General features: G+C 32.3%; 1 protein-coding gene across 5 annotated transcripts in view; it reads right to left on the reverse strand.

Annotated features, from left to right (window-relative positions):
• The window catches only part of LOC110021151 (serine/arginine-rich splicing factor SR34A-like), a 29,481-nt gene extending 27,232 nt beyond the window's left edge, over positions 1-2,249 (reverse strand). For 2 of the 5 annotated variants that reach the window (XM_020719530.1, XM_020719529.1), the window contains exons 1-2: positions 2,069-2,248; positions 368-478 (exon numbers count right to left, since the gene is read on the reverse strand). In XM_020719530.1, the coding sequence (XP_020575189.1) occupies positions 368-454 (87 nt within the window). In that variant the 5' untranslated portion in view covers positions 455-478; positions 2,069-2,248. Of the gene's footprint in view, positions 1-367; positions 479-623; positions 900-2,068 lie in introns of all 5 variants that reach the window. The other 3 variants (XM_020719528.1, XM_020719527.1, XM_020719526.1) reach the window with 3 other exon arrangements.
• Positions 2,250-13,820: the final 11,571 nt, after the last annotated feature.

The following is a 13,820-nucleotide window of genomic DNA, read 5'->3' on the forward strand; positions in this document are numbered from 1 at the left end:
CTTGTCTTCCATTTCATATTTTTTTGCAAATATTAAATGAAAAAGCTAGTCTAAGGGATTGTGTGGCTTTGTTAAGAAGAAGACAATGCAAGCTCCTATACTTAGCAAGATTTAGAAGAAAAAAAAACAAAGGAATAAGTAAAAAGTTTTAGCTTTCCACCGAAATGCATAAAACTTCTGTGCTATGTTCACTCGTGAAACACTAGATTTTAAACAAAACAATTAAAAAGTGTGAATTGCACAATTGTAAATCTTAAACTGTCCGTGAATATGAATAAAAGAACCCTTAAGAAAAAACAATAGAAATCAATATAAACTATAAGATTCCAGTTGATAAGTAGCCACAAGAGAAATGGGAACTTATTACCTTGTAAAACAAATCTTCAATTTCCCGCTCACGAACATCCAAAGGAAGGTTGCCAACATATACAGTACGGCCTGCACGGCCACTCATCTTTAAAAATGTATACTTTATAACCTGTCGAAAAGATTGAGAACTCAGAAATAATAACCAACTCTACATCTATAACAAGATGATCAAGCATTAACAGAATAATTAGGTTTCATAATATTATAAGCACGCTTTTTAATATGAAACCAGAGGTCAAATCTATGAGGCAAACCAATAGAACAATCCTTGGTGTGAACAATGCTCCACAAGCTCCAATGGTGCATTTTGTCCAAAAAGCTCCATATATGTAAAAAAACTGACATAAACATTGACCCTTTCATTCTCTATGATTCAATGAGTAGAGCGCCAATCCTCTCTGTACTCAAGAATCAGCTCAATCAAATCATTTATAACTCCACCCAGATTTCTCACCCTCCTCTAAAGCCCTAGGACCAGCTGCAAAGCTCCTATGTATCCCATCAGCATTTATCTATCATGAAGAAAGCATCTGTTACAGGATCAGTGAGGTTGCCAAATCGTGCATGCACACACCTTAAAGAGGTTTCCAAGCAAAATTTCATGGAAACAGAAGTGGGAAGTACAAAATTACAATCAAAAAGCTACCCCATTTATTTTTGGGGCATTTACATGCATACCACCCAATTCCTATGTATTTATACATCTAACAACTAAATTTATATTTTTACATTTATACCGCTCAATTATTTCATATCACATAAGAAAAACCACCATTTTAACTTTTAAAAAATGAAATACACCTTTTCATGCATAGGTAAGATAGCATGTATGAAAAAATTAAAGTTTGGATGCTAGATATACAAATACATAGGAGTTGAGTGGTATGTATGTAAATCTTTCTTTATTTTGTTGTTTTGAAAAGTGCAAACGTGACCTTCAAATGAAAAGTATAAGTAAACGAATAAATTATCAAGGGTTGCAAGGAAAAAGGTCCTTAACGCAATATTAATGTGCATTTTCAGTAATGAAACGCACTTCATTGACAGAGGCCCCTGTTCTACTAAAAGCATCGTAAAAGTTCACACTTCCACAACATACAACGATCACAAAAAGAAAATAATGCATGAGTTAGCAACAATCAAGGATCTCCAATGGATAGAAATAATGAAAATAAAACAAAGTCGAGCATTTTAAATGCGCAAACTTCTATAGAGAATCTCTTTACTCTCCACACTTTGAGGTCAGTAAGAAGGCAAACTCTGACAATAATCAGCAACCAGAAACACACTCTCTCGCAAATGAAAATCAACTCTCAGTTTGTCATTATCTACGGAACATAAGTGACATGCCAACAATTGCGTTTTTCATTTTTCATCGGAGCATCAACCATAATAAGGGAATTCCAGGGACTCTCTACCAATGCCTAGTCTCTGTTATACCTTCTAAAAAAATAATAATAACCCTTCAACCATTCCAGTCACATCTTAAATCTTGACCCGCTCCAACCAATTGCACTAGAAAAACCCCCAAACAAAGGCTCCATTAACAATCCTGTAAAAAGTTAATCTTTTCTGTATGACAAAAGAACCTTATATCATCGAGTAAGTATTTGATGCCCCTGATTCACGGCCAGATCTGATAGAAAAGACTGTTGGCTTCAAAAGACCGAGAGCGGATTGAATGGAAGATTGCACTTACCAGAAAGCGATAGATCGGCGACTTTGCTGCTCCGCTCGCGCGCCGACTTTAGGAACTAGGGTTTTCCGCTTTGGGCTCTGACGTCAAGATTCGACTGCTCCGGCTGGGAGGAGATGCGGATATTTGGAGGTAGAAAAGAGAGAGAGAAAGAGACAGCTAGACTGGCGGCCCACGAATTGGGCCGAACCGGAGCAAAATGAGTCTACTGGGCTAAAATCCAAAAAGAACAAGAAACGATGCTAGACGGCTCGTATGCTATTGCGGAACAATTTATTCGCAACATAATAAATAATGGGAAATTCAACATTGGCACAACGTGATGAAGAAGAAAATGCATCTAAAGATACTGTTAAGAAGAATCTCCAAAACTCAAAATTTTTTATGAAGATCTTGCTCTTTTTTTGATTTCGTAATCATATCATTTTTGTTGATTTTGTTAGTGTTATATATGTTTGGATTGTGTTAGCGTAATTTGGAATAAAAGTGGTACTGACGTAGAATTTATTAGTAATAGAACTCGTAAGGTCTAAATGCGGTGCAGTTTATGTTGAACATATTATGTTTAATACATGTTTGTGTGATTATTTTTGCCGTAAAAATTTTACTTATGCTCTCCTTACTTCAATGTGTTGTTGTATGTTATCATGCATCTGACGATAAAAGTGTTGAGAGCGAAAAGTACTTGAGGCGTATTCATTAGTCTTATCTGAATATTTGTCTATTTTGATAATTATTTCTTTTTAAATTTTGCGAGAGATAATTTTTTTTAGAAAAACGTAATTTCTAAAAATCTGGACTTTTCTTTTTTTTTTTTTTTGAAATAGCATTATTCGGCTCATTATGCATTTCACAAAAAAAAAATTACAAAAGAAGGAAAAATTGACCTAACACTCACATACAACTCACACAAGATAAAGAAAATCTAAAGGTCATTTTCCCAAAGAAAATCAAGATACAACACACACACCCAAAACAAAAGAAACAAAACAAAAACTAACAAATCAAGCTAAAAGTATGATGCACATTAGGAAGCACATTATTAAATTTAGCATCATTCCTAGCAATCCATATAAACCAAAAAGTAATAGCAGGTATAGCAGTGAAGAAAGCATGACCATTATTCCTCCACTTATTGAAAAATATCATAATTATTAGTAAATTGCATTGAATTCAATTGCAGTTTCATAAAAACCTTCATCCAAACGTCAACAACAAATTTGCATTCAGCAGAAATATGAGCATTGGCTTCAATGATTTCTGCATAGAACACAGTAAGAAGGAAGTTACAAACCTTTTAGTTTCAGTAAATCATCAGTATGAATACTATTATGAAATATTCTCCAAATAAAGAAAGAATTTGAAGGTTTGACCCATGGGTTCCAATTCTAACTAAGATCAAACCCCTGAAAGGATTGAAAGGATTTAACAAAGCTTTTGGACTCTTGATTTTATAATTTAACTTTTACTTTCGTATTTATGCTTATTTAGATAATAAAGGTAAATATATAAATTTCATATGTTGAAATACCTCTGAATCTTATATAATATCTACAGAGGGGTATTTTAGACATTTGTCCGCAGACAACACTTTCAAAACTGTATTTTTCAAATAGGTCGACTACTCTGAAATACTAGCTTTCGAACAATAAATTTTTCACAACAGTTTTTGAGTTAAGATTTCGTACAATCACAAGCAAAACAAATACACCCTTAAATATATACCGCCCAACTCTTATTTATTTTCATATATTAATCTTAAATTAAGAGAAACTAGGGGTTAGAAAAATGAACAATAAAGTGATAACACATTACACATCACTCAAATTTTATTTATTTACATATATAACACCTAAACATATATATTTTTTATAATTATACGAGCCAAATAATTTTTTAAATAATAAAATTTAACATTTTTTTAATAAATATAAAAATTTAATGTAAAATTAATATGAAAATTTCAAGATATTGAAAATACTTATGGGTATTTCAGATATAGATAACAATGATAAATATGAGAATTTCATATATTGAAAATATTTATGGATTTTATATAATATCTACATATGTGTATTTCATACATTTGATAGTACTTTTAAAGTTATACAACATGATTAAAACAAACGCACCCTCAAAATATATACCGCCCAACTTGGATTTATTTACGTATATAAATCTTAATTCAAAAGAGAGTAGTGGTCAGAGAAAAGGACAATAAAGCGGCATCATTTTCTCACTTTATCTGCACTTTATATCACAATTTTAAAAACATTTACATACATATCACTCAAATCCTATTTATTTACATATATAACATCTAAACATATATTTTTATAATTATACCAACCAAATGATTTTTTAAAATAACAAAATTTAACATGTTTGATAAATATAAAAGAATTAATATAAAATGGTATAAATAAATTCTATTATTTTATTATTTTATTATATCAAGTCAAAACGAGCCGAACACGAAAAGAGAAACTTTTGTTCGTGTTCGGTTCATTTATAAATTGAGCTCAGAAAAAAAAAATTTCTTGTTCGGCTCGGTTGTTTAAAGAACAAATCAAACAAAAACTATTTAATGAGCCGAACATGAATTATTTGTGAATGATGGGCTTTTTTGACAGTCCTGCTGATTGACTCGATAAGATGAACACAATGATACAATTGGTCCAATCTGAGTCAGATAAATCTCAAATCAAACTAGTATGCCATTTTCTGAAACTTATAGTGCTCAATTGAATGAACAAATGAATTTCAAATCTGACAAGCACATAACCAAATCGAGTGTCTTGACATGTTGAATCTAACGAGCCAAAGATCACTCAATTTTGACTTTGCTCGGGCACTTAAATATCCAGTGAAAATTTCTTTGGGTCATCTAATTGAAAATTGGATTCATTTCTTATTTACATGGGAGAATCTCCCAAATTCTAAAAATAGAAACCAAACCTATTCATGAAAGGGGCTAGAATCTAGAGCAAGAGAAGAGGTTTGGTGTTCTACACCAAAGGTCCTGCAAACAACATCAAATATTGTAACCGCCGACCACCATCGACCACCACCCATCGGCTGTTGTCGACCACAACTAGACCTGGGCGTTGGGCTAACCGAGTTTGGCATGGGTCGGATTTATTCTCGCTTTGCCGGGGCTTGAGCCCGAATTGAATTTATAATTTCATAGCCAAGTCTACTGACTAAATGGGTAAGGTCAGCCTGCAGGCCTCCATGGACTTCAAAAGAAATAATTGTTTATACCAAAAAATAAGAAGATGCTCACATACATGACACTTGAAAATATTTATACATCTAGCACCATCTTTCATTCATTTTTTTAATTATAACCCAAATATTGAAATTCACAATAAAAATCTAAGATCAAACACTAGCCATATTTTTCATTTTATTTAAATTATCAATGGTTTGATCACGCACAGATAAATATATCGGTTTGATTGTTCAAAAATAACACTTGAGTGCTAGATTTTGTAAATAGTAATGTCTTGATTGCTATGTATGTAATTATCCAAAAAATAAATAAATAATAAAATCTTTAATATTTTCTCTCGAATCATATTGTTGATTTAAAATATTAAGAAAAAATATAATATTAATGTTTGAAACATGAAAGGATGTACAATAAGAGTTTTAAATTGATTTTATGCATGCAAGTGAATTTAATAGCAAATATATACACACAAAATACGCAAGATTTTAAACTGAAAAATCTCGCTAGGTAAATACAAAGGAGTTGAGAAAAATACAATATATAAATTACATATCTAAAACCCAGACTTCGACTTTTACATATTTATCATCTTTTATATGCATGAAAGTTGTACTTTATTTTAAGAAAAAAGATTAAAAGTGATAATTTTTATGTGATATAAAAGATTTGATTGGTATTAATATAAAATAAAAATTTATGGTTAGATAAAGAAGACAGATGATGAGAAAATCAATCGCCTCGAAAGCTTGCAATCGGGAAATATATTTATGAGACCTGACTGATGGACAAGCCGGGCTTGGAGCGTCTCGGCGCTTAACAATTTAATTTCTTCATAACCACGTCCGCTCAATCTAAGCGAGGCGAAAGATAATTGTTGCTAGTTTATTTGCCTCATCAAAACATTTATTTTACAAAATAAAGTTTTTGAAAATAGAATTAAGATGATTTTAAAAATTATTTTGACTCAAGTTTTTTGAAAATAGAAAGAAGGATTCCTAAATTTTTTTTTTTAATTCATTCACTTGCATCAAGATCTATATTTATCTAAATTTTCAATCGTTATATCAATAACTAGTAATTAATTTATATTTTTAAATTATAATATCAAATTTAGAATTAATTAGATTAAATTGAATTTTAATTTTGACTCAAGTTTTATGAAAAGTTAAAATAAAATCTTATTAAAAATTATCCTCACACTAAATTTTAACTTTAGTTTAAAACTTTATTTATTGAGTTTTGTTTGTATAGAAATAAGTTTTTTTTTTTTTAAATAGTATTCTAAAACTCGATGGAAATTAGGGGTGCAAACGAGTTGTGTCAAGCTCGAGTGATGCCTCACTGTGCTTGTTAGTCAGAATATAAACTCGAGTTGAAGTTCGAGCTAGGCTCACAATGATGACAGTAGACCTGCAAACTGGATTTTAACTTTAGTTTAAAACTTTATCTATTGAGTTTTGTTTGTATAGAAATAAGTTTTTTTTTTTTTTAATAGTATTCTAAAACTCGATGGAAATTAGGGGTGCAAACGAGTTGTGTCAAGCTCGAGTGATGCCTCACTGTGCTTGTTAGTCAGAATATAAACTCGAGTTGAAGTTCGAGCTAGGCTCACAATGATGACAGTAGACCTGCAAACTGGATTTTAACTTTAGTTTAAAACTTTATCTATTGAGTTTTGTTTGTATAGAAATAAGTTTTTTTTTTTTTTAAATAGTATTCTAAAACTCGATAGAAATTAGGGTGCAAACGAGTTGTGTCAAGCTCGAGCGATGCCTCCCTGTGCTTGTTAGTCAGAATATAGACTCGAGCTGGAGTTCGAGCTAGGCTCACAATGATGACAGTAGACTCGCAAACTGGAGTGAAAAATTAAATTATCAAGGAAGCTCACTTGAGACATCAATGATACCTGGAAAAGAAGGTGAAGTGTCACGACTGTTCGATTAGCTGACTTGCGAACTGGAGATTCTAGCCTAGCCAAACCTAAACTCAAGCTCGTTTAATAAATGACCTTCCGTTACAGCTCATGACATGACAAACTCGACTCGTGAGCTTTTTAATGAGTCGAGTTAAAGCAAGCTTGTGAGCCAGACAGCTTGGCTCACACACACCCCTAATAGAAAATAGTTTTTTTTTTTTTTTTTTGAAAATTTTTAAATAAACATTACAATCAAATCATTTATCAAATGAATAAACGAAATTGTCTCGAATGAAAAGTATAAAATTCTTATTGAGATGAGACCTAAATAATTTTGAATTACCAGAATAAAATAAGCAGCTTTGGTCCCAATTCCGGTACGTTTCAAAATAGACCACAAAAGAATGTCTTCATATAGAAACAAAAAATAGCCGTCCCTGCCTTTCACGTGGCTATAATTACCCCTTTCCACGCCATGCTCTAACCTTCCAAACCCCATCAACCACGTGCAGTCCCGAAACAGATTCTTACTTCTCAACTCCACCGCGGTGATCATAACGAAGATTATTATGGCAATGATAAGATGGGGGCGGCACAAATCTAGAACACGAGACATATAAAGTGTGATCCACGGTCCGACCATGTTGCACATAAACTTATGTGTGATGTCTGATAAGTCACCGAAATTTTTTTTTTATTTTTTTTGTGTTAAAATGAGGTCTATTCTAAATTTTTTGACGATTAAGACCGCACGCAATAATTTTTCCTCCGATCCACATGCAATGAAAAAGACTAACAAGTTAAGATAAATATTCGAGAGAATCGATTAAGGAGAGTCATTAGAGGTGAGCCGATAAACATAAATGTCGAATGAGGGATTTCTAAGGAGAAGACCGAACAAAGAATATTTTGTCGTTCGACAAATAAGGCGAATAAGCCAGAACCTGAGATGAAACAACGATAATTTTTAATCCAGGAACTTCCTCACCATCGGCCAGCGAGCAAGCATAGACATATGAATGATAAGCATGTTACCTTCGATCAGGAATTGTTCATTAGCATAGTTTCATGTATAATGTAAATTACCACAATGCCCCTACATTCATTTACACAGAAAAATGACTCAAAGGCGATAATATAATCAAAGTATCTTTCGTACCTATAAATGGAAGGCTATTTTATGAAGAAATACTCTAGACGTTTATTATTTATTATTACGTGCTCTATTATTTGAGTGTAATTCTCGGACAAATTTGGGTTCAACAAACTTCATTTGAAGAGATTTCTGCCACCTTTAAAATTCGCGTGGCAGAAGGGGTATCATCGTCAGAGTTCCGCAATGACAAAAAAATTAACATTACGGCGAAATAATTGCATGAGACGTCGAAAAATACTAATTTAGCAAAACAATAACAAATCTGCACAGTGACTTCACAACAACTAAATGAAGCTTGAATGTCTTCTCAAATAAAGCCTATGTGTTGGACGAAAGATTAAAAAATAAGATTTATGCACCTAATATTTCGATGTCAAAAATCATAAAAATTAAATAAAAAAAATTACATTTTATTTTTAAAAATTCAATAATCATGATGTTTTTAAAGAGTTCCTAATATTTAAATTTTAGGCATATAAATATTTAAAAATTTAGCCGTTACATTTGTAGATGTACGAGAAAGGGTAGAATATAAGTAAAATTGTGCTTATTTATTTTAATTTTCTAGCATAAAAATTTCATCAGAATCCGATTGTTTTCTCATGTCAATTTGCTTGCAGTTAATTCATTTATTTTTTATGCTAATTATTTTTTTATGGGGCTGAAACATTTAGTTGACTTATCCTCCCACAAAATTATTGCCCCATGGACTTCATATATATACAAAGATGCAATAAGATGAAGTGATAAATAAATAAATTATTCAATCGTGTTTAAAACAACACGGTACTGTTATTAATATGAAAATAAGCCATCAAAAATTAAAAAATGCGATATAAATTATGACATATTGAATTAAAATAAGTCGAATTAAATTACTAAAGAATAAACCAGATCTCAACATCAAATTTATACTCTAGCGATCAATAGACATAATAATTTTGATAATTTATCGATCATCAACTCTGAGAAATTAAAGTATGCGTCGAAAAAAAGTATATAAAAGAAAAGCATAAAATAAAGTTAAGTATTGCTGAGATGAGAAAGCTTAAGTGGATGAGTGACTTGAAACTTAAAAGATAAAATGTGAAACGAATCTATTCGTGAAAGATTTGGTGTAGCTCTAGTGGCAGATAAAATTAGAGATGGTCGTCTTAGATGATCTGGTCACATTAAACGCCGATCATCTGATGATCCGATTAGGAGAGTAGATGTTTTAGATTCGAATTATGTCTATAAAAAAATAGGTAAACCTATAAAAACTTGGGCATATTGTATAAAAAATGATCATAATTTATTAGAATTAAATAAAAATATGGCACTCAATAGAACATGATGGAGAAAGATGATTCATGTAGCCAACCCCACTTCTTGGACAAATGCTTGTTGTTGTTGTTGTTGTTGTTGTTGTTGTTGTTGTTGCATCATCAAAGAATGTGTTACACGAAGGCAATGCAGAAAAGAAGAAATTTCACACAACGACAGTCAAATAAAAAAGATTTATGTGGTATGGCATCAAGTTAATTCACCTACGTCCATGGGGAGGGAAATTTTACTAGCACCAGATAAGAAAAGAAAAATGGCTTGCATTTACAACTTCTGTACTTCTCACATACTCTCTCATAAACACTAAATCTCCTTTATAAATGAGGATTAGAGAATACTAGTAAATAAAAGCAAAATGCCAAATTACCCCTAATTACAAAAAAAAGTGAATACAATAGTCTTATCCTTAACTCTTTCTTCCAAATAAATGAGAGATGACCAAATGAGCTTCAAACTTCAATTCAGCTGCGTCAAGATAGTTGTCTACGTGCCCCCCTCTCGAATGGATCAACCCTATCGTAGTTCATCAAAATGCACTACTGGGCAATCAATTATGAGCTCAAATGTTAACCAAACTCCTGCAATGTGTGAACTTTTGGACTGGTAGTACCTTCATGAGCATGCCTAGCGCATTATCCTTCGTATCTATCTTCTTCAACAAAACCTCACTGTCATTAATCAAATTCCAAACTAAGTAATATCTCACATCAATATGTTTGGTATGAGCACAATGAACTGGATTTATGGCCAAGAATAATACACTTTGAATGTCATCAAACACTGTCACAAACTCTCGATCAACTCCCAAATCATCAAATAATTATTGTATCCATATTGCTTCAGTTATTGCCTCCGTGACTACCATTTACTTAGTCTCTGTAGTAAACAAAGCAACAATAAATTGAAGAACCGATCTCCAACAGATTGGACCTCTAGCCAAGGTGAATAAATAGCTAGTTGTAAATCTCCACCTATCCATATCACCTGCATAGTCTAAGTCAGTATAGCGTAAACATAAATTTGCAATAGATGACTAACTCTCAAACACCAAACCAACATCAAATGCACCTTTTAGATACCTTAAAATATTTTTCATAGCTTGTCAAAGTTTCCTTTCTTGGATCATGCATGAACCAACTCACAACACCAATTGTTAGAGCAATGTCTGGTATAGTACAAACCATAACATACATCAGACTACCCACTTCATTAGCATAAGGAACTGATCGCATATCTTTCCTTTTCTAATCATCTCTGGAATAATAATCTGAACTCAACCAAAAGTTAGATGCAATGACTAAGTCTCAAGAACCTTATGAACATAACCTCCTTGCGAATGTCTAACCTTTCAAGTTGTCTTGTCCGTAAGAATCTCTATGTTGAGAATTCAACGAGCTTCAACCAACTCCTTCATTTAGAAATATTGGGACAATTAATTTTCATTCCATCAATCTCAATATGACTAGCAGATGCAATCAACTTATCATCAACATATAAAAATAAATAACCATTGACCAATTTATTGAAACATTCATAATGATCATACTACTTCTTATGTACTTGTGTCCCCTCATTAACTGATCAATCTTTTTATACCACTATCATGGTGACTGCTTCAACCCATACAAATACTTATTTAATTTACTAACCAAATATTTTGATGTTTCATATCCGGGAGGCCGCAACATGTAGATCTCCTCTTGCAATTCTCCATATAAGAATGCAATCTTCACATTGAGTTGTTCCAATATCAGGCCATAATGTGCTACAAGTGCTAAGAGAACACGTATTGAGGGAGGCTTGACCACTAGGGAGAGCACATCATCATAATCAATCCCTTCTCATTATACAAAGTATTTTTCCTCTAATCTTTTCTTGTATCGCACATTAGCTCCATGAGATCCTTCACTCCTTGCATACACCCATTTGCACCTGATGGCTTTCCTTCCTAGAGGAAGCTTTACCGACATCCAACTGCTTTCGAAAGAAGAGACTCCATCGCTTCATCCATTGACACTCTCCAAAGATCACAATCCAGGCACTCCACCACTTCTTTGTAATGACAAGTGGTTTTTGCATCTGTGACTAAAAGTGCAAATGTAATGTGATCCCTTATCTGGACATGTTTTGGGAAATTTTGTCGCCTGGTTTTGCCTATAGCAATGGATTCCTGAGTAGGAATCTTATCCTCAACATCTTTTTGCACCTTCTCTTGAGCACTATCAACATATACCTTATAAGTTGCAACTGAATTTGGTAATTTCAATAAGCTTGTTTAATTGAATGTAACATCCCTACAAATGACAGCCTTCCCTTCTGACTAATCATATAACTTGAAGCTCGGACTCCACACCTAAAGCCAATGAAGATCGTCTTCTTTGCTCATGGTTCCAATTTATCATTCTGCACATGGTAGTAAAATAGACACCCAAACAATCTCATCTGCACATAATTTCTAGCATGACGCCCTAACCACATCCCTTTTGGCGTCTTCTTCCCAATAGCTGTAGAAGGTTGATAGTTCACCAAGTGACAGACATAGTCTATGACTTCAGCCAACTAGACTCAATCCAACGCAGAAACAGATAACATAAACTGAATATTCTCCACCAAAGTTTGATTCATCCTATCTGCCACCTCGTTCTGCTATGACGCCTCTTGAAAATTGGAGTGGTGTTCTATCCCATCTCTTTGACACTTTTGCAAGAATACATTCAAAGTGTATTTGCCCCCATTATCTAATGTGATACGCATAATATTTTTACTTATTTGAGCCTCCATTCACTTTCTCAAAGTTATGAAAATTTTCAACTCCTCGCTTTTGCGTTTCATGGTAGACACCCAAACATACTTAGAGTATTCATCAATAAAAGAGAAAGTATCTCCGCCTGCTGAATGATGTTGTCTTTGACGGGGCCCAAACAATGTGGATGGCAATAGCAAAACATACTTGTGTCTTCTTTTCAAATACACAATGTTCTAAAAAATCAACCTTGCATATAATCGCTCATTTGATCAATTCTTATTTCAACAAAGCCTAGAGTAGAACCTCTCCAACATGAGCTAGCCGCATATGACTCAATGAAATGACATTAGAAGAATCATCAGAAATAACAGTCGTTCTAGTCACTATATTATCCTGAAGTTAATAAAGGTTGAGATAACAAATCCCTTTCAAAAACACTTTCTTTGATGTTGAGGGAGAAGCATACATAGAAAGGCCTCTAAAAGATAGGTTAGATTGTAAAAGAAAATTGTTGGTACAGTAAAAATATCTTATCTATTATTTTTGGTGTCACTCAAAAATAAAATAATAACATATAGGGGACAAACAAGTCGATCATTAGTCGAGTTTTTGCTTAATCTAGCTAAGTTTTCCTTATATACACTTTGAGATCTAAATTTGCTCGAGTGATAAAAATACTCTTGATCTCGTCTTTATTACTGGTGCTTGACTTTATTGTTGAGGTAGTTTCCTTATTTTGATATTAAAACTTTCCTTTTTTTTGCAATTAAAACATGAAGCATACTATCAAAATGTTAATTACCTTTGAAACATTAAATTTAACTATTTTTAGCCTGTATTTAATTTACAATTTTTATTTAAATAAATCCTTTTAATTATTTCCGATCAGTTAAATAACTTTAATTTTGCTATAAAATAAGCATATGTTGAATATACAATATATATATATATATATATATACTATTTGTTGAAAGAAATCCTTGTATTAATATACTAAATGCGAGACTCCCAAGTGCATGTCATCTAATATTGACCTAAAAATACAGAATAAACAATCTTTTTATGCATCATAATGGACCCAAATCATTCTCCTTATCACTTATATCCACCCTTTTGTAATCATGAAAAGAACAAAAATGCCATGCCATACAATACTTAAGAAATTATCCTACAGCTGTTGAACTTCAAACGACAAAAGAGAAAATTCAATAATTAATATAACCATATATATTATTATTTTTATTGACAGAGAATAAATTATAAAATATGGAGAAGGCTTACAAACATATAATTGCATTCTTAAGTATTATATATTAATACTTGTATTCTTATGTTTATTACTAAGTACATGGCATTATATATATATATATATATATA

The sequence above is a fragment of the Phalaenopsis equestris genome, unplaced genomic scaffold, assembly GCF_001263595.1.
Source record: "Phalaenopsis equestris unplaced genomic scaffold, ASM126359v1 Scaffold000123, whole genome shotgun sequence".
NCBI lineage: Eukaryota > Viridiplantae > Streptophyta > Magnoliopsida > Asparagales > Orchidaceae > Phalaenopsis > Phalaenopsis equestris.